The 17,985-nt window shown below is 31.7% G+C and overlaps 2 protein-coding genes across 3 annotated transcripts; both read left to right on the top strand.

The window, feature by feature from the left end:
* The first annotated feature begins 5,989 nt into the window (after positions 1–5,989).
* On the top strand, positions 5,990–9,087 carry LOC114413390. 2 transcript variants are annotated; one of them, XM_028377772.1, is made up of 3 exons: positions 6,252–6,362; positions 7,117–7,202; positions 7,356–9,087. In XM_028377772.1, exons 2-3 carry the CDS (start codon positions 7,143–7,145, stop codon positions 8,619–8,621), a joined length of 1,326 nt encoding a protein of 441 aa, XP_028233573.1. In that variant the 5' UTR covers positions 6,252–6,362; positions 7,117–7,142; the 3' UTR covers positions 8,622–9,087. The 2 variants fall into 2 exon arrangements, with proteins under 2 accessions (XP_028233572.1, XP_028233573.1); XM_028377771.1 differs by lacking the exon at positions 7,117–7,202 and having other exon boundaries at positions 5,990–6,362.
* Positions 9,088–11,355: 2,268 nt separating this feature from the next.
* Positions 11,356–13,223, top strand: LOC114413389 (BTB/POZ domain-containing protein At5g41330-like). Its single transcript, XM_028377770.1, has one exon. It carries the CDS (start codon positions 11,451–11,453, stop codon positions 12,966–12,968), a length of 1,518 nt encoding a protein of 505 aa, XP_028233571.1. The 5' UTR covers positions 11,356–11,450; the 3' UTR covers positions 12,969–13,223.
* The last annotated feature ends 4,762 nt before the right edge of the window (positions 13,224–17,985 follow it).

The raw sequence follows: 17,985 nt of genomic DNA, 5'->3' as shown, positions 1-17,985 counted from the left end.
ATACTTAAAGTTGCTATACATTCTCTTCATAAACTTGATTTAGAGACAATCATTTTAGTAAGATGAACAAGAAAGAGACAGATTAAAATTGATAAAAAAAAAGTGATAGTATAGTCATACTTGTAACATTTGCGTTTGAGAAAATAATATAAAAATTTTAAATTCTCATTAATCACAAAATATATAAAATAATGATTGTATATTAATTTATTGACTTTTATAATAATTACATAAAAAATTATATTAATGATAATTTTTTATTGGTTCACCATGTAAATTTTTTATATTGAAATTTCAAAACTATTAAATTTCTTTATGTATTAGTGTTTTTTTTCATGTTGGAGAATTTATTCTTCTTTTTATGTTATATATTAGGCTTATTTGTATTATTTTATCATTTATACAATATAGTTATGTTATATAAAATTATATATATATATATATATATATATATATATATAAAATATACCTTAGAATTTTTAGATTTTTTAAAATTATCATGCTATAACATATCTGTATTCATATAATGTAATCAACAGATTAGTCTTCGACTCTCTCGATTGAAAGGTATCCTGAATTCAAGAAAAGAAAAATCCAATATTGCAATATGTAAATGCATAATCAAAAGTGAAGATGTAGGCTATTTCCACAATTCTATGTAGGGTACATGTCATGGTCGCATGCCATAACGGATTATTGCTGTTGAGCAAGGACCTACAGAACTTAAGTGTCTTTTACAGCCAAACCCAACTACCTGTGACGCGACCTTAATTCAGTGTTTAACCTAAGGCCCCAAAAGATAATAATTGGGAGAATGATAACAAGTTTGAAGTGTTTATAAAATATGACGTTTTGATTCGTATGTCAGATCGATGCTTTTACTGAACGCTCCATTTTATAAAAGCAACCCGAATTATTTTCTTGTGTTCTTCTTCTTCTTTTTTTAAGAAAAATTCTTGTGTTATTCTAATGCTCCGATTAGGGTATTAATTTCTACTCTTACTTTTAGAGCAAAATTGTTGAGCCTCACTCTTTCTTTCAAGAATTTTGTTCTGTACTAATTATACAGAATAGTCACCAATTAATTTTCATTTTTCTCTTTATAAAAAACTTAAATTTCCGAACTCTCTTTTCCGCTTTTTAATATTATTTAAGCGTAAATTGAATTTGCATACTATTTTTTCGGCTTCTTAATTGAGCTATTAATTTCTTCATTCAAGACTGTTTGGCCATAAATTAGCAACGGAAAATCTGGTTAGCTAACCAAATGGGTGTCATATGCTAATATTTTGTTTTATATGTATCGTACACCTTGATTTATGCTTGTATCAAGGCCTGGAAATCATATTTCTAACGTTTTGTTTGCATTCGCAGAAGTCAAACAAAAAGGGTGGGGTCATAAAGAAAATTAATTAAGTAGCACAATCACAATGCCATGATACATTTGATATTATCGCTAGTGACGCTTACTACTACCTGTCCAACGATGAAAAAGGTGTCCCCAGTTATCTAACAAGATTGCTATCTTAACCTAGATTAATTATCGCCTCAAAAGTCTTCAGTTTAATTGTTATTTCAGTTGCCCTAGGACACAAGCAAAAGGGAAAAGAATCTCTATAACTTTTATTATTATTCCTACCCCACCGATTATAAGCTTTCTTCCTCATATCATAGCAACAACTAGCAAAAGGACTCGTTCAGAAATTTAGTGGAAAGAGGGTGAAACAATATCTTTTTCAATCGAGATTGAGTTGCTTAATTCCATTTAGACTATGAACATACTTGGAAAATGAGAACCAGCATGTTTCATAGCGTCACCAGATTACACGAGCTAGGCTACATAGCTTCACAATTTTCTTCCTATCAAAAGTGTAGTCTTATGATTAAATTATAGGTTAATTTGTTTAAATTTATTTGTTGAGAAAAATGCTTATTTTAATAAAATAAATTGTTTTTGTTTTTTTAAGTGTATTTTTTAAACTGTTATTGCTTAAAAATAATTTTTTATTTATTCTAATAAATAAATCTTATATGTTTATTAAAAAATATTTTTTAAAATCGCTTATTTTAAAATTATTTTTTTATAATTATAAATAAACTGACCCAATATGAAAAATTAGTTACCCATTTACCGTGGATAAGATGAAAAGAAGTGAAATAAAATATTTTGATTCCTTTTATAATTGATATTTTTTGTTTAAAAAGAAAAAAACAGGAAAAAAATGTATACTCATTTTTAAGTTGTTTCAACGTGATATAACCACAATTTTGTGTATTTGATTTAGATTCTTAACATTTTCGAACAACTTAATTAACTTTCAAGGAGTCTACTTCCTATTTTCTTAACGTCAAATACTACAAATTCACACAAATAACATAATTTTTATTATATTAAAAAGACTTTCGATACAGAAATATTTGTTCTTACTACTTACTCCCTTAAGTTTAACCCATCAAACTTTGGTATTAGTTGTTAGAGAGTCAGGAGGAGCTCACACAAGAGTTAACAAACTAATGACAAGAACTACCAAAAGAATCAAAAAATATATTTTTACCAAAACGTTAAGACATTAAATATATGAGTCACATCTATTATATATCTTTCATATTGAACTCTTTCTTGACCAATATAAAACTAATCACTCACTTAATTTTCCAAAAGATATTAAATAGCTTTTTCATTTAATTAAAGTGTAGTAGATAATAAATATGTAGAGGAGAATCTAAGACAAATAGAATGCAAGAATAAATATTGAAATTACTACATGTATACATGTAAAAATAGAAGATGAATAAATAAAAAAAGGAAGACGAATATTTGTTTTTTTCAAAATGAGAAAATAGAAATGGATACTGTAATACTATGATAAGTTATATTAAAATTGAAAATGTACTTAAAAAAAATCTAATATACATTTCTGAATTTTACGACACAAAATAAAAAAAAGAAAATTCATTATTTTAAAAATGCTAATACTGTTGTGCTCTTACAACTTATACCCAGACATGCAAATACTTTCCTAAAATCCGTATGTCATGGCTATTGCCTATTAAGCAGTGAAAAATGTAGTGTATCAAGTGAACTGCATGTAGACATAGGGTAATAAATAGAAAGTTTACAATTGCTTTTGGGGAGGCCAAAACAACAACAATCACATGTTATAGCTTCGGCTTTTTGTCACAAACCTAGTAGTCAGCCCACTGTTTCTCAAGCATTTCTAATGCTATAATAACATTAGTAGTTTTATGATTTTATCAAAGTCTAGATTGACATGGCTTGGTAGGTAGGGTTTTGTTTTTAACCGATTTAAGGCCATAATTGTCTTCTACAGAGTTTAGGTAAATCATTCATTGTTCATTGATCATGTTTGTACGTTTCTCGAGATGTATATGATTCCCTTTTAGTAATTTTTATTTCCTGTTTACTTTCCTCTGAGCTCTTGTTGACGCATAAGATGGAAAATTGAACACTAAGACATATAATTAAACAAGGATCAGGATGTCTATTACGCTCCTATTTCCCATCCTTGAGAAAATATGTTAATTGTTGAAAATGAAATATAAGTCAGGTTCGTGACTCGTGGCAACACTAGAGTGGCCTGAAAGGACTAGAATTCTATAAATGAGGCTTTTTGTTAATATTTATTCGCACGTTAATTTGGCCAGTTTCCAAAACAGGGAGTTGTTTGATGCTTGGTATTTTTCAAGCACGTTAGTTCAACAATACAGCAAAATTTCAACCTCGTAGTCAACTAAAATTCGAATAAGAAAAGATTTTTTGTTAAAGTATTTTTTAAAGGACGGGTGCATATTAAGAATTAAAAAAATCATAATACGTTATTAAACTGTCTCAATCATTTAAGAATGTTAATTTTTTAACCCTTTTTTCAAACAGTAGATACTTATTTTTTTAATTATTATTTTTATTTCTTTAACGAGTGGCTTAAAAACTCATATTAACCGAACAATTAAGAGAATTTGGGACCTAAGCCTATAAATACACTAATACAGAATTATTCAAAGTTAATTAATGATCTCATGTTTCACTTTTTTAAAAATATGTAATTATGTTAAATACTAAAAACAACACATTATGAATTTATTTATTTTTATTTACGAGAGTAAAAACTTATCTCAGAAAATTTATAATAACTTATTGTTTTGTTCAATCAATTGAATTAAATCTTTTTTATGATTATGAATCTATTTAGTTTTAGTAAAATTACCTCTATACAAAAGAATTTTGTAATCTCCTAATAAAAAAGCGACAAAGACTAATTCAGTATCATATTTCTAAATTGGGAATAAAAAAAAAACTAAACATTGGGCTAATGATGGCTTTGAAAAGCATGATGAAGATGAAGAGAGAAAAAAAGGATTTGAGTTAGGGTCCATGAGGATCTTTTGGGCATGAATTTCAGAGAGAAAGAATTAAGAATATTATCCCATTGATAGATGAGTAATAAATATAAAAGTGATTAGTGAGGGATTGAGCATACGTGCAAGTTATTTGAAAGTGGTGGTGGCTGGTAAAAGGGGAAGAAAGAAAAGATATAGATGGAAGTGGGGCCCAGGGGATGCTGTCAGTGGGATGGTGTTGCGCACGAAAGCCGTCCAGAAATGGCTGTGCACACGTGCACCTGCACTCCTCTCTCTTCTCTTTTCATGGGACCAACACCACACTAATATTCTCTTAATTCTTTTTCATTAGTCCTCCTCATATTTATAATTGAAATTTAAACAAATAAAAATGCTTGATAAATTTTTATATTTTTTCAACTTAAAATCAGAAAATTAATAAATATTGTCTAAGAAATTTGGAATCGTTCACTAAAATTAGATGACAAGCACATGAGTAATAATTTATTTACGAGTAATTATATATATATATATATATATTCTCTTCGGTGTTGAATATAAATAATAAAAATTATTTATTTTTTAATATAAAAAATAAATAAATCTTAATTATTTATGTTTCATTTAACGATATTTTATTTTAAAATATCTTTCATAAGATCAAAAACTTGTTTATACTTATATCAAATTTCAATAAATAATAGTTTAGGAAAAAATATTTATTTTTAATTAAAAATAATACAATTTAATAAACTTAACTAATTTTTTTTAATAAATATAAAATATTTTCTTTTTACATATAGTTGAAATCCAATGGAATATATATTACACATTTTCTTCTATTAATTTATCCAAAAAATATTGATTAAAAATAATATACTTAATATTTAAAAATTTAAAATATTTAATATTTTTTCATCTAATGTTGAGGTAATTAATAATAAATACTGTCGAAATATTTAAAATTAATGTTTATTTACCTCATTTGAGACCAATGACGTATTTTTACTCGTAGGATTTATAATATCACTCAGTCGAATCAATTAAGCTTGTAATGAGACAATTTTTTTTTCATAAACTTTCTCTTCAAAAAGATTACTTACACATAATAATATTTTTACATCACCTAAACTATTTATTGATTAAAATTAGGATAATATTTAATGGGTATATATTATTAATTAGTTAAAATTCACTATTGGAATGATTTTAAAGATATTTACTATAAAATTAACAAACTTGTCATATAAATTGATTATATGAGGGTGTAAAATTGTTGAACATAATTATTACATAATTTATTTTCTCTTTTTTGTTTAGTGATTTGCATGTAAAAAAAAAGTATTTTTTTCGTATGAATCTTTTAGAGACATGATTTTCTTCTAGACACAATCAAATATTAAATTTAGCATATAATAAGAAACTAATCCCTTCTAGTACTCTCAATTCCCCTAGTAATACAAGAATAGTTAATCTGCGAAAGTACAATTTGTTGGAAATTAAGTAAAAGATAGCTTAGTGCAGGACAAAGAGGGGGAGAGGCTGGAAGGGGTAGTTGGGTAAATGCCCGACACTGTAGCACGATATGGATAATTACATTACATTAAAGCACAAATATAAAGCAAGCCAAACCGGGTCTTCGTTAATCACATGAGGAGCAAGTCATTGCCGTGTTTGACCTCAACTCAAAAACAGCCTTGTATTGTATTGTACTCACACACGACACAAAATACACGGCAACGCAACTCACGCTGCCCTCAACACAAAAACTCAGATTTGATTCTCTCTCGCAATTTCATTCTCCCCTCTGCAAATCATTTCCCACTCCTTTATGCTCCTCTCTCACCATTTTTCGGTTAAGATTTTTCTGATCGCTGAAAGAGATGATGCGAAGAACTAATGCCAATGATGCCAGAGCTGATAACAACACTTTGGATACTATAAACGCTGCTGCTTTTGCCATAGCCTCTGCCCAGAACCGCGTTTCTCAACCTTCTACCCAGGTATAACAAAAAAACTATTTTTTTTCTTCTGGGTTTGGATCATTTTGATGCTTTAGACCTTTTTAGCCTTTTGGTTCTCTGGAGTTCTTTTCCTTGTTTTTTTTTTTTTTTTTTTATGTGTTCCATTCCATCATTCTGTGTTGAACGTGGGCACTGTTTGGTCGAGTTTATTTTATAATTTGATTCATCTCTTTTCCGAAAAGAAGACATCTTTTCGTTTTCTTTTCTTTTCTTTTTTTTCCCCCCTTGAATAAGAGCAAATAAAGTAGCAAACTTTTCGTTTTCAAAAGATAGTAAGCTCGTGAAAAAGAGAAAATAAAAATTAATTGAACAATGTTAGGATTTTCCTGTGCTTAGTCTTTGCCTTTGGTAATAGCATAGCGTGTAAAGTCCGAACTCATCAGTTTTCTCTCTCTTTCTGCTTTTAGTTGATATCAGTCGTTTTCTTGATGAGTTAGTAGTAATAGTATGGGAATATATTTTTGTTTAATTATGTAAGTCTTCTCTTTGGAGTCTGAGTTTTTTACTTACTGAATTAATTTAATGAAAAGCAATAAGCATTGTATGCATAGTTTGCTGAAAATAACAAAATAGGCTTTGCCTTGTTTTTTTGGCTATTGAATCTCACTCTTGGATAATCAGATTAATGAATACCAAAAATTAACTAGGCAGGAGTAATAACCAAGTGGAAGATTGGATCTGACGCCTCATACTTGTCTGAATCTTTTACTTACTGAATCAATTTTCAATGAAGTGATAGCTTTTGTCCTGATTCATGCCATGTATGACCTTTATGTGATTCACTGGAAGAAGGGATGTTCAAGGTGTAAAAACTACTGTGTATGTTTCTTCTTATTCAATCTGGGGTCTATCAATATTAAAATTAAGCTCTGAATTAAATTTCATTTTGTATGCAACTAACTATAATGCATCAAGGGAATACTTGTAGTGTCTTCTATGACTGAAACTCAAGTCAGCTTCTTTTGCTTGCAGAAGAAAAGATGGGGAAGCTGGTTGGGCAAAATTGGGTGTTTTGGATATAAAAAAACCCGAAAGCGCATTGGGCATGCTGTCCTAGTTCCAGAACCAACCACCAATGGAGCTGATCCTGCTGCAGCTGCTAGTTCAATTCAAGCACCTAGTATAACGCTTCCTTTCGTAGCACCTCCCTCATCTCCTGCATCTTTCTTTCAATCAGAACCTCCATCAACTGCACAGTCACCAATTGGGAAAGTATCTCACACTTGTGTGTCTGCCAGCATCTACTCTCCTGGTGGCCCCGCCTCAATCTTTGCCATTGGACCTTATGCCCATGAAACCCAATTAGTCTCACCACCTGTTTTCTCGGCATCATCCACTGCTCCTTTCACTCCACCTCCTGAATCCGTCCACATGACTACACCTTCCTCGCCCGAGGTTCCATTTGCTCAGCTACTTGACCCCAACAATAAGAACAGTGAAACCTTTCAGAGGTTCCAAATATCTCACTATGACTTCCAATCCTATCAGTTTCATCCTGGAAGCCCTGTTGGTCAACTCATATCACCAAGATCTGCCATCTCAGTTTCCGGCACCTCATCGCCACTCCCTGACTCTGAATTTAATGCCACTTTCGCCCATATCCTTGATTTCCAAAGAGCAGACCCTCCCAAGCTTCTCAACTTAGATAATAAACTGTCTTCTTGTGAAAACCAGAAGTCAAATCATGGTTCCGGGTCTCTGACCCCAGATGCTGCAAGGTCCACAACTCAATCTGGTTTTCTATCAAATCATTGGGTTTCTGAGATCAAAATGTCCCCACATCCTAGCAATAATCGCCTCAATGAGATTAGTATAAATCATAGAGTTTCATTTGAATTATCCGCTCAAAAAGTGTTGAAATCTCTGGAAAACAAGCCAGCAGCATCAGCGTGGACTAATGTCCTGCCAAAATTGAAAAATGATGCTCCAACAACAGACAAAGAAGAAAAATCAGAAGAAAGTGCGCTTGATGACAAACAAGTAGTTTCTGAAGCTCACAATGATCAACCACTGGAAACCACTTTGGGTGGAGATAAGGCAACAACAGTTCATGAGAAGGATCAGTCCTTAACTCTTTCTTCCGCTAAAGAATTCAATTTTGATAATGCAGATGGAGGAGATTCTCTTGCTCCCAATATAGTTGCTGACTGGTGGGCTAATGAGAAAGTTGCAGGGAAGGAGAGAGAGGCATCCAAGGATTGGTCCTTTTTCCCAATGATTCAACCTGGTGTCAGCTAAACAATATGGCTTCATCTTGTTCATGAGTTTGGCATTGGTTTTTAATTTTGTGCCGTGATGTTGATTGACAGAACCCAACAGCACACATGCTATATATAGAATCATAGTAAATTAAGATTTGGAAGTCTAACACAGTGATGGGGTTCTTTTTTGAACTCAATGGCCCCGAAAAAAAAAATAGTGAGTTTGCTTATTATATGTGTTATAGTTTTTTTTTTGCCAAGTTTGGATTAGAAATAGCTGTACATTTTTAGCATCTATGATTATATTATATATATGTAATATAGTTGACTGTCATTATTGTTATCTAATGATGGCGATTATAATATATAGCTGAAGATCATGATTGTTTTGATTATATGGAACGCCAAGTTTGAACCTTGGTCCAAATTTATGCGTGGGAGGAATTCAATCTTCTCGCTCACAGGCATCTTGAAAAGTGAATGCGGATACGTTACTTGTTCTATTTGACTATTTCAAACTTTAACTTTTAAAATACTTGCAACATTTGGTGTGTTCTTAGATTTCGCTTTAGGAATTAGTAGTTTTCTGAGTGTTCAAAATTTGCCATAGTTCAATATATAGAATTGACAGATCCGTAGTAATTGGGAGACAGATTCACACATTTGGACTACCATGCTCTACAGTAAAAGACATGTTTCCTCAAATAAACAATTTTACTTTCTCTGGGTACATCAAAGTTCAACAACATTTAACGGAAAAAAATGTGAATGAGAAATGAATAAGACAAATTGTCTAATAATATTTCCTATTTGGCAATAATTCATACACCAAATTATACAAGAGATAGAAATATGAGATGTATTAAAATTGCTGCTGTCCAAAATGTTAGTTGTTGTATAAATAACACATCATACTTGTTTTTTAGTTGTTGTTTTCTAGTTGTTGACAAAAAAATGAGTTCGCTTTTCTTTTTAATTGGCTTTTGCTCCAGTAGTAGCTTGAAGGACTGAAAAAAATCAGTTACACTAATTCAAACCAAACTGCATTAAAACTCTAATAACCTCAACCCTAAGACAACTTACTTATTTATAACTGGTTTTTAAAACCGATTTTGGTTTTAAAATGATTTTTAACTAAACAGATTCAAATCCAGTTTTTTACAAAATTTATTTTTAAAGTTAATCTTGTATTAGTGCAAACCGATTTTAAAATAATTCTTTTCATTAAAAACCATTTTAAATTTTAAATCAAATCTGCTTTTGTCGATAAACTGGTTTAAAAACTAGAATAAAACAAGTTTGAAACGAGTTTGGACAAAAATCCAAGTAGCTCTGAAAAGAAGTAATCTAATTATAAAATTTAATTCTTATATGTAGTTTTAAGTTGAATTCGGGTCTGTTCCATAAAAAATGTAAACTGTACCAAAAAAATTGGAATTTGGTTTGATTTTACACAACCAAAACATACACACTCCTATAACTTGCCTTTTTTAATTTTGTTTTTTTGTATAAATGTAGTAGCTCGCTTTTAGGAGCGTAAAAGGCCCAAAACGCCTACGCAGAGCCCTAAATCAACACCTTCAGGTCCAGTCCAGCACGACTATCCAGAGTCCAGACAAAAGTAACCTTTTTCGTAGTAGTTTCCATTTTTTGGGTCTTGTGTGCACGCTTGACCAATACATGTTGTATTTAAATTTATTGAATATTCTTTCAATAGTCGGTTCTGCATTTAGCAAACTAAAGTATCAATATTTTTTTTTTTTAGAAATACTCATTTTGGTCTGTGAAAATATAAGACGGTGAGAAATTAATTCTTGAAATTTAAAAAATTTAAATTTATTTCTTAAATGTGTAAAAGATACATCAAATTAGTTATGCAAATAATTTAATGAAAAATTAGTTTATAAAATTTTTAACTTATAATAAAATTGATTTTTGAAGATTATAACTTAATAATAAAATTATCTCATAGATTTGTCACATTTTTTATATATTTAAAAATTAAATTTAAATTTTTCACTTTTCAAAAATTCCTTTATCATTATTTTATACTTTCAATTACCAAAATAAATATTTATCCATATATTTTTAGATGATAACTAAAATATCAATATTGAACATTACTATATTAAATTAATAAATTTATATTTTACTTTTTTAAAGGGCATTTATATTTTACTTATTTAATGTAAGTAGTAACAATTCCTTCAAAAAAAAACTTTATTATTTTTTATATACAATCAAGAATATTTATTGTCTAAGAAACTAATTGTTTCTAAACATAAAAAAAAGTTAGTGAATTTTATTTTTCTCAACATACATGATTGGAAATTAAACTCTTGTCAGTATATTTATTAAAGGATCTAACCATCTATTAATTTTGTCATACTTGTTAGTAAACTATAATTATTATCATTTCAAGTAAAATGGAAACAACTATTATTAATTATACTGACTAACTAATGCTAGAAATTTTCTTTCTAGTTTCTACAATATTTTAATAAATCTTGATGACATAAGTTTGTAACATTCGATCTGCTGACTAATCTATAAACATATTTTATACTCCTTTCTTTTCCCTCTCTCCAATAAGAAGCTGTGTCTCATTTCGCCTCTCTTTCATAACATAAACAGCAATAATGGAAAACTTGGGCACCAAATTTGACCCAGCCATTATAATTTTAAAAAGAAAAAACGTGCGGCAATAGCCAAGGACAGTAGAAAGATACTCGCCGCAATATTCTGAAAATGCTCATTTTAGTGTGGTCCATCTCGGCCGGCTAATATAATTATTTCTTATTTATTTATTTTGAAAAGAAGGAGAACAACGAAACCTACACTCATGGCATAACAAAAGTCTGATGCCATGAGTGTAGGTTCTCTTCATCCTCACAACAACCCCAATTTCCCAACCACTACTATAAACACCACAAACTCCTCTCCTCTCTTTTCTTGTATCCACATCTCCAACGGAAGAAAGAACATCCAAGAAATCATAGAAAAAAAAATGCCACCTTTTGCCGGATCCGAACCTGTTGGATTCCCTAAGCCAGATTCCAACATAGTTTCCATTGACGTTGGTGGCCAACTGTTCCAAACCACGAAACAGACACTAACCTCGGCGGGTCCGAAAACCTTCTTCTCCAGAATTGCGGCGGAATCTTCTGGACTCCACACGCCCTTCCTAGACAGAGACCCAGATCTGTTCTCGCTCCTTCTCTCTCTTCTCAGAACCGGTAACCTTCCCTCAAAGGCCAAAACTTTCGATCTCCAAGACCTAACTATTGAGTCTAAATTCTACGGCATCGAATCCCTCCTCGTCAATTCCCTCTCCAACCCTTCTCAATTGGAACCCTTTAATCTCCAAAAGTCGCTTCTTTTACCCTTGAACGGACGCGATTCCCCATCCGCCCTCGCCGCCACCGCCTCCGGCTCCCTCCACGTCGCGCACGGCAGCAAGATCACCTCCTTCGACTGGTCCCTCCGCCGCAAATCCACCGTCCTGACGCAATTCACCGCCGTGGACTCCCTCCTCGCGCTCTCGCCGTCGCTCGCCGCCGCCGGCGCCAACGACTTCTCCGGCCTCCAGATCCTCGACCTCGATAAGGGGCGCGTCAGGGAAACCCTAAATTGGGAAAACGTCACCAAATCCGGCTCCACCGTCCAAGCCATCGGATCCTCGCCGGAAAACATGTTTGTCAGCTTCGAATCCTCTCGGAGAAACTCGAATTCAATAATGGTCTACGATTTGCACACCCTGACACCCGTTACGGAGATCGGTCACAACGAGATCTTCGGCGCGGACATCGATTCGGCGATTCCGACGACGAAATTGCAATGGATTGAGGGTTACAATTTGTTAATGGCTTCTGGGTCCCACAGTGGGCCCTCCGGCGTGAGCGGGAACATACGGTTGTGGGATGTTCGGTCCGGCAACGTTGTTTGGGAGGTTTCCGAGAAAGTAGATTGTTTTGCTGACGTTGCGGTTTGTGATGCGCTGTCGGTTATATTTAAGGTTGGGGTGAATTCGGGGGAGGCATCCTACGTGGACTTGAGGAATTTGAGTAGCGGTGAGAGCGCGTGGGTATGTCTCGGAGATAAAAGAAAAATTTTGAATGGGAAGAAGGAAGGGTTTGGTTGCAAGATTGAAACGCAGGGGAATCAAGTGTTTTGCACCAAGGGTGGTGACATGGAGTTGTGGTCGGAGGTTGTTATGGGGTCTGGGAACAGTGGGAGGATCTTCAAGAAGAACCTGATGGGGAGAGTGAGGGATATGGGTGGGGCCAAGATTACCAATTTGGCCTTTGGAGGGAGCACCATGTTCTTGACTAGGAAGGATCAACAATGTGTTGAGGTGTGGCAGAGTTCTTCTAGGGAGTTTTGATGAGTTTGTTACTTTCTTTCTTATTTTATTCAAAAAAATTGAAGAATAGTTACCTTGACAAAGATGGTTGGTTTGCTTGCATGCTGTAAATGAACCTTTGCTGGCGTGTACATTTTTAATGTTTGGTGAGGTACCAACTACTACCATGTTGACAATTTTTCATATCAAATATACCATCCAGCAAAGAGTGGGTGGTTAGTTTAGTAAGACAAATATCAAAAGCTATTTATCATGATTCATGAACCTTACTGTTGATATTCTCTAATTCTTTGTGATCATAGTTGTTTTATAAATTTTTAATTTTCTACATCGACAAAATCTATGGTCCTACAGTTTGGTGCATCCATGCTCCAAGCTAAATGCGGGTGTGTTGTAGAATCAGTCCACGAATGAAACATTGGTTTTCTCTTATCGGCCTAAGTTAGGAATTTAATAATTGTACTTTTTAATAAAATAAAATAAAAAGTGCATGGTTGTGATTTAATTTAGATATGTATTTTAACTTCTTTTAGTGGTATAAAATTAATTTTATCAACTCCGAACCTATGGGACTGCAAATTCTAATAATTTGAATCGCGCTAAATTGATTTAGATACTAAATTCTCCTTCTCAGTTGTATCGATAAGAAAAAGCTGAATCCGGTATTTGTTTAGTTGTTGTTACGGTGAAGCCTTGTCAGTTGAGAAGCTTTGGTTGCTACAAATCTGTTGGTTCTCTCCAACGGGGATCAAATGGATGGTCCCTTCCTTTGATTGGATTCAAGTTAATTTTGATGGCTCTGTCCAAGCTTCTTAAGGGATCCCAAGGGAAGATTTATTCTGGCCTGCACTGCTCTTATTGGAGATTGTTCAGTTATGCAAGCAGAACTATGGGACATTCTTCGTGGTACTACTCTCGTGTGAAATAGGGATTTCACAAAATTTATATTGAATTTGACTCATCTTTTGATTCACGATTGTCAGAAGTCTCATCCTTGTTACTCTCTCATTCAGTTCATTTGTTCTTTCTCCAAGGGGCTTACTCTCACTTTTAATCATGTCCACAGCAAGGCCAACCAATTCACAATATAGCTAAGATTGGTTTTTAGTGTATTTGGATACCTCCTAGAATGGATGTTGTTTAACATTCCATCTCAATTTCAAGTTTATGATGTTTTAGATTTTTTACTTGGGTATTATTATTGGTCCCAACAAAATTGTCTTTCTATCATTCAAGAGCAATTACTAAATTATCCTTTCCCACCTTACCTTGTACTCATATGCTAGTTTTTTTTTTTTGTGCTTAAATGGAATCATGATTTTATTGTGAAAATTCACACATTAAAATCATAATTTCATTATTTTTGAAGTTGTTAATGCACAACCAAATTGTGATTATGCTCAAATTGTGATTCTGCTGAACTAAATTTCACACTTTTGGTTGTATATATTTTTTTTCTTTCATGGATTTGTAATTTCTTTGGGCTTTTGCCCCTTTAATGCACCAAAAAATAGTTGTTGGTTATCCAAAACTGTAGGATTCCTACCCTGTTGTTGTGAGAAGCACTCGGGGCAAGGCTGCATAATTTCGCATGGGCTTAGCCTAGGTTTTTGGACCTTGGTCAGTTTGCCTTTCTCCCTTTCTTTTTTTGAAAATGAAATAATAAATCGAACAAATCCTTAAAACAACTTTGCTAACTTGTAAATAAGACCATTTTTTTTAAATAGTTGAAGATAAATATTCTTTTCTAAAATAAAATCAAATCAAATGTGCACGTTGCTAACTTGTAAACACCCACCTATTTTCCGCACAAGGGAAGTGAATTTGTTCAATCTTGAATGAGTAAATGGCAAAAAAAAAAGAAAAAAAAATCTCGAATGAGTAGATATCGGGGCAAGTTTTTGTATGTGAAAAAATCACTGGTGGTTGCTTGAAATTAAAAGGATTACGTGTAAGTTTAATTGTGGGTTAAAAACGTTTTAAACAAATTTTTACACGTTTCATTTTACATTGTACAAGGGTCTAAAATTGATTTTAAATTAAAGTAACTTTGAGTATTTTTTTGTGTTTGATAAAAAAATGATATGGATCACTCACCATTAAATAGTAAGAAAGCATGCCATATGATTTCTACCAAACAAATTAATTCTGACAAAAGTTCAATCTCTACTAGTAGTTTTTAGTTAAATAAACAGTCATTGATTAGCAAATATGCAACGCTGGGGCCACGAATCCAACACCAACGTGGTCTTAATATAAGCTCGTTTTCATTCCTTTCCGGCAAATAAAAACCCATTTACAGCTCGATCTGGGCTCTTGGGTCGCATGGGACAACATGCTGGAAGCAGTAATCAAAGAAGTATTTTACGACATTTTTCAGACCCCGCCCCACAAAAAATTAAAATTGAATTTACACATGCATTTCAAAATTTTCCACGTTCCAATTTCTCCATCATATTCGATTCTTAGTACAGTCAAATAGTGAGCAACTTTTAATACTTTGAAAATTTTCCAAATGACACAAACAATTGATCTGGTTAATCATCCGCGTTAGAATTGGGTTGATTCACAATGATACTTTTAAAACTTAGCCATGTTTTTTTAAAAAGTTAATGTTAATTGTTAATTTATTAGTTTTAGTTAATGGGAAGGATTTGAACCCATACATTCTTCCTCTCCTCCTTCTCTCTTAACCATCAAACCAACCACAATTTTGGAAAAGAAAAAGTATCGGTACATAAGGAAATTGTTTAACTAAAAAAAAAAGAGAAGTTTATTTGATGCTTAGAATAGATATCCTATCGTATACTTGTGTGGAATGGAAAGAATATGTATCAATCTCAAATTGGGTTAATCAATATCTACGAAGTTTGCTAGCTTGATACTAGTATTTAAAATAGATACTGTAGCACGTGTGTAGTTGAGGACTAGCTAGCTTGGTATTTAAAATATATACTGTAGTAAGTACGTGCGCAGTTGAAGTGCTATGGGAATACGTAACTATGCACCAATGCATGTGCCCTTTAATTTTTGCCTCCCTCCTGTCTAAAGTTAATTTCTACGAAGCTCGATGGAGTCTGGGTCCGCAAAAAATGAACCATATGGATATGGTCCTCTTGTTGTAATTTCTGTATATATGGAGTTATCCACCAATGTGTTTTCTTATGCCATAATAAATAAAAAGTTGTTGAGAAGTACTAGTAGTGAATAATAATTCAACGTGATTGTTCCTTATTCTCTGATTGCATTGTCAAATGTCGTGGACTTTAACCAACAAAAAATTAACTAAACAATTCAACGGTTTGAAAAGTGGAACAACTTTGGCAGAGACATGGAAAAAAACAAGTCCTACGAAAAATGCTATTGGAGAAAATAATGTTAACCGATTATGTGGCTACCACCGCCCTCTAAAGATAGCTTCGACGGTGGACTGGGACCCACTGTCGCGATGTTAAGACCCACTCACTCCATATGAACCTAAAAACCCATTATTATCGCCTTCCAATTAATGCTGCATTACCCATGAGCACAAACAATTCATTGCTAAATTCGTTGATTTTCATTCACAATATACTAGTAAGAAACAAGGCATTGAATTTATAGTCAGTGATAACCATTTTATCGGCAACCGTTGCCGTATATTTAATTATTCCAGTGACTTTTGACAAAACTCAATGCCCGTATTAATTGTTACTCTATGCATTTTCATTCATTATTGATGTTAACTATCATGAATTTTGTTTTAGTTTAATCATAAGTTTTGAGTTTTGAATATGTAGTCGTGATAACTATTAGAAAGATAAGTTTTATTACTAAATAATCTATCTCATTTGAAACATAATCATCTCCTATAAAATATATATGTGATTTAACAACAAAAAAAAATTATTGTTATCTTTCTATCTATCCTAAAAAAGTTATCGTCTTACATTAATTATTCTTTTTATTAAATCTTGTTGGAGTGACAATATATTTCCTTATAACATTTTTACATTATTTTTAAACATTTTATGAATAAAAACACTAAATAAAGACAATATATTTAATAACCTGAAAATAAAATATTTTAATATTTTCTTCATTTAAAACATATTTAGATTAGATTGTTTTCTTCTTGTCTTAATCCAAAATTTGATAAAAAGATAAATAAAGTCTAATAAAAATTATTTTGATTAAGAATCAAATATTATTCAAATGATTCAATCTTAATTTAAATATATTAATTATTTGTGTCCAATCACTTGATTAGATTAGATTATTTTAATTATAAAATAAAATATTAATTTATTTAAGTAAATTATCAATTTGATCCATAAAATTATAAAATTATAATAGTTGGTTAAATTCATATATGAAATTAATCGAGAGATTAAAATAGTTTCTAATATTTTTAAAAAATGTAAAATGTCCTTGAAATAGTAAATCATCGATCAAAGTAGTCCTGTGCTATTATGTGGTGTCATCTAAATATAGTTAATGCAAAGATGTAAGAAAGGGAAAAAACAGTTATTATTCCGCCAATATATTCAGTCATTTGCAACCTTATTATGTGGCAACCACATATATATGTGCCTAGTTAGTTGTCTTTGTTTAATTATTATTTCAGAAATCAATTCCACCGATCAATTTTAAGGAGTACTTTGATTGATAATTTACAATTTCAGAGACTGTTTTTCTATTTTATTATTTCTAGAAACTAATTTAATCTACTATTGTAATTATAGAAACTATTTTAATCTACTATTTTATTTTCCTATTTTATTCCCAATATTGAATCATTTAATCATAAAATTAATTACTTCAAATAATATTATACCTTTTATATAATTTAATCATAAAATAATATTACTTTGATACAACATAAAAGAAATAGATTGTTTTAATAAATATATTTTTCGTTTAATACTCCAATGTCCAATACAAAAAATTTATTTCATATCATAAATCGTGAATTTAATAAAAATGCTTGGGCAAAATATAAAGATTTTAATATTATCATCCATTCATAGAATACTAAACGTGCATATATCTCCAAAAA

The sequence above is a fragment of the Glycine soja genome, chromosome 5, assembly GCF_004193775.1.
Source record: "Glycine soja cultivar W05 chromosome 5, ASM419377v2, whole genome shotgun sequence".
In the NCBI taxonomy this organism is placed as follows: Eukaryota; Viridiplantae; Streptophyta; class Magnoliopsida; order Fabales; family Fabaceae; genus Glycine; species Glycine soja.
This window is presented reverse-complemented; position numbering and strand designations above follow the sequence as displayed.

Bases quoted from the DNA above. Each gene is read 5' to 3' on its own strand.
- LOC114413389 (XM_028377770.1), top strand. From the start codon at position 11,451: ATGAGTGTAGGTTCTCTTCATCCTCACAACAACCCCAATTTCCCAACC.
- LOC114413390 (XM_028377771.1), top strand. From the start codon at position 6,243: ATGATGCGAAGAACTAATGCCAATGATGCCAGAGCTGATAACAACACT. The intron at 6,363-7,355 runs GTATAACAAAAA...TTTTGCTTGCAG, and splicing joins TTTCTCAACCTTCTACCCAG to AAGAAAAGATGGGGAAGCTG.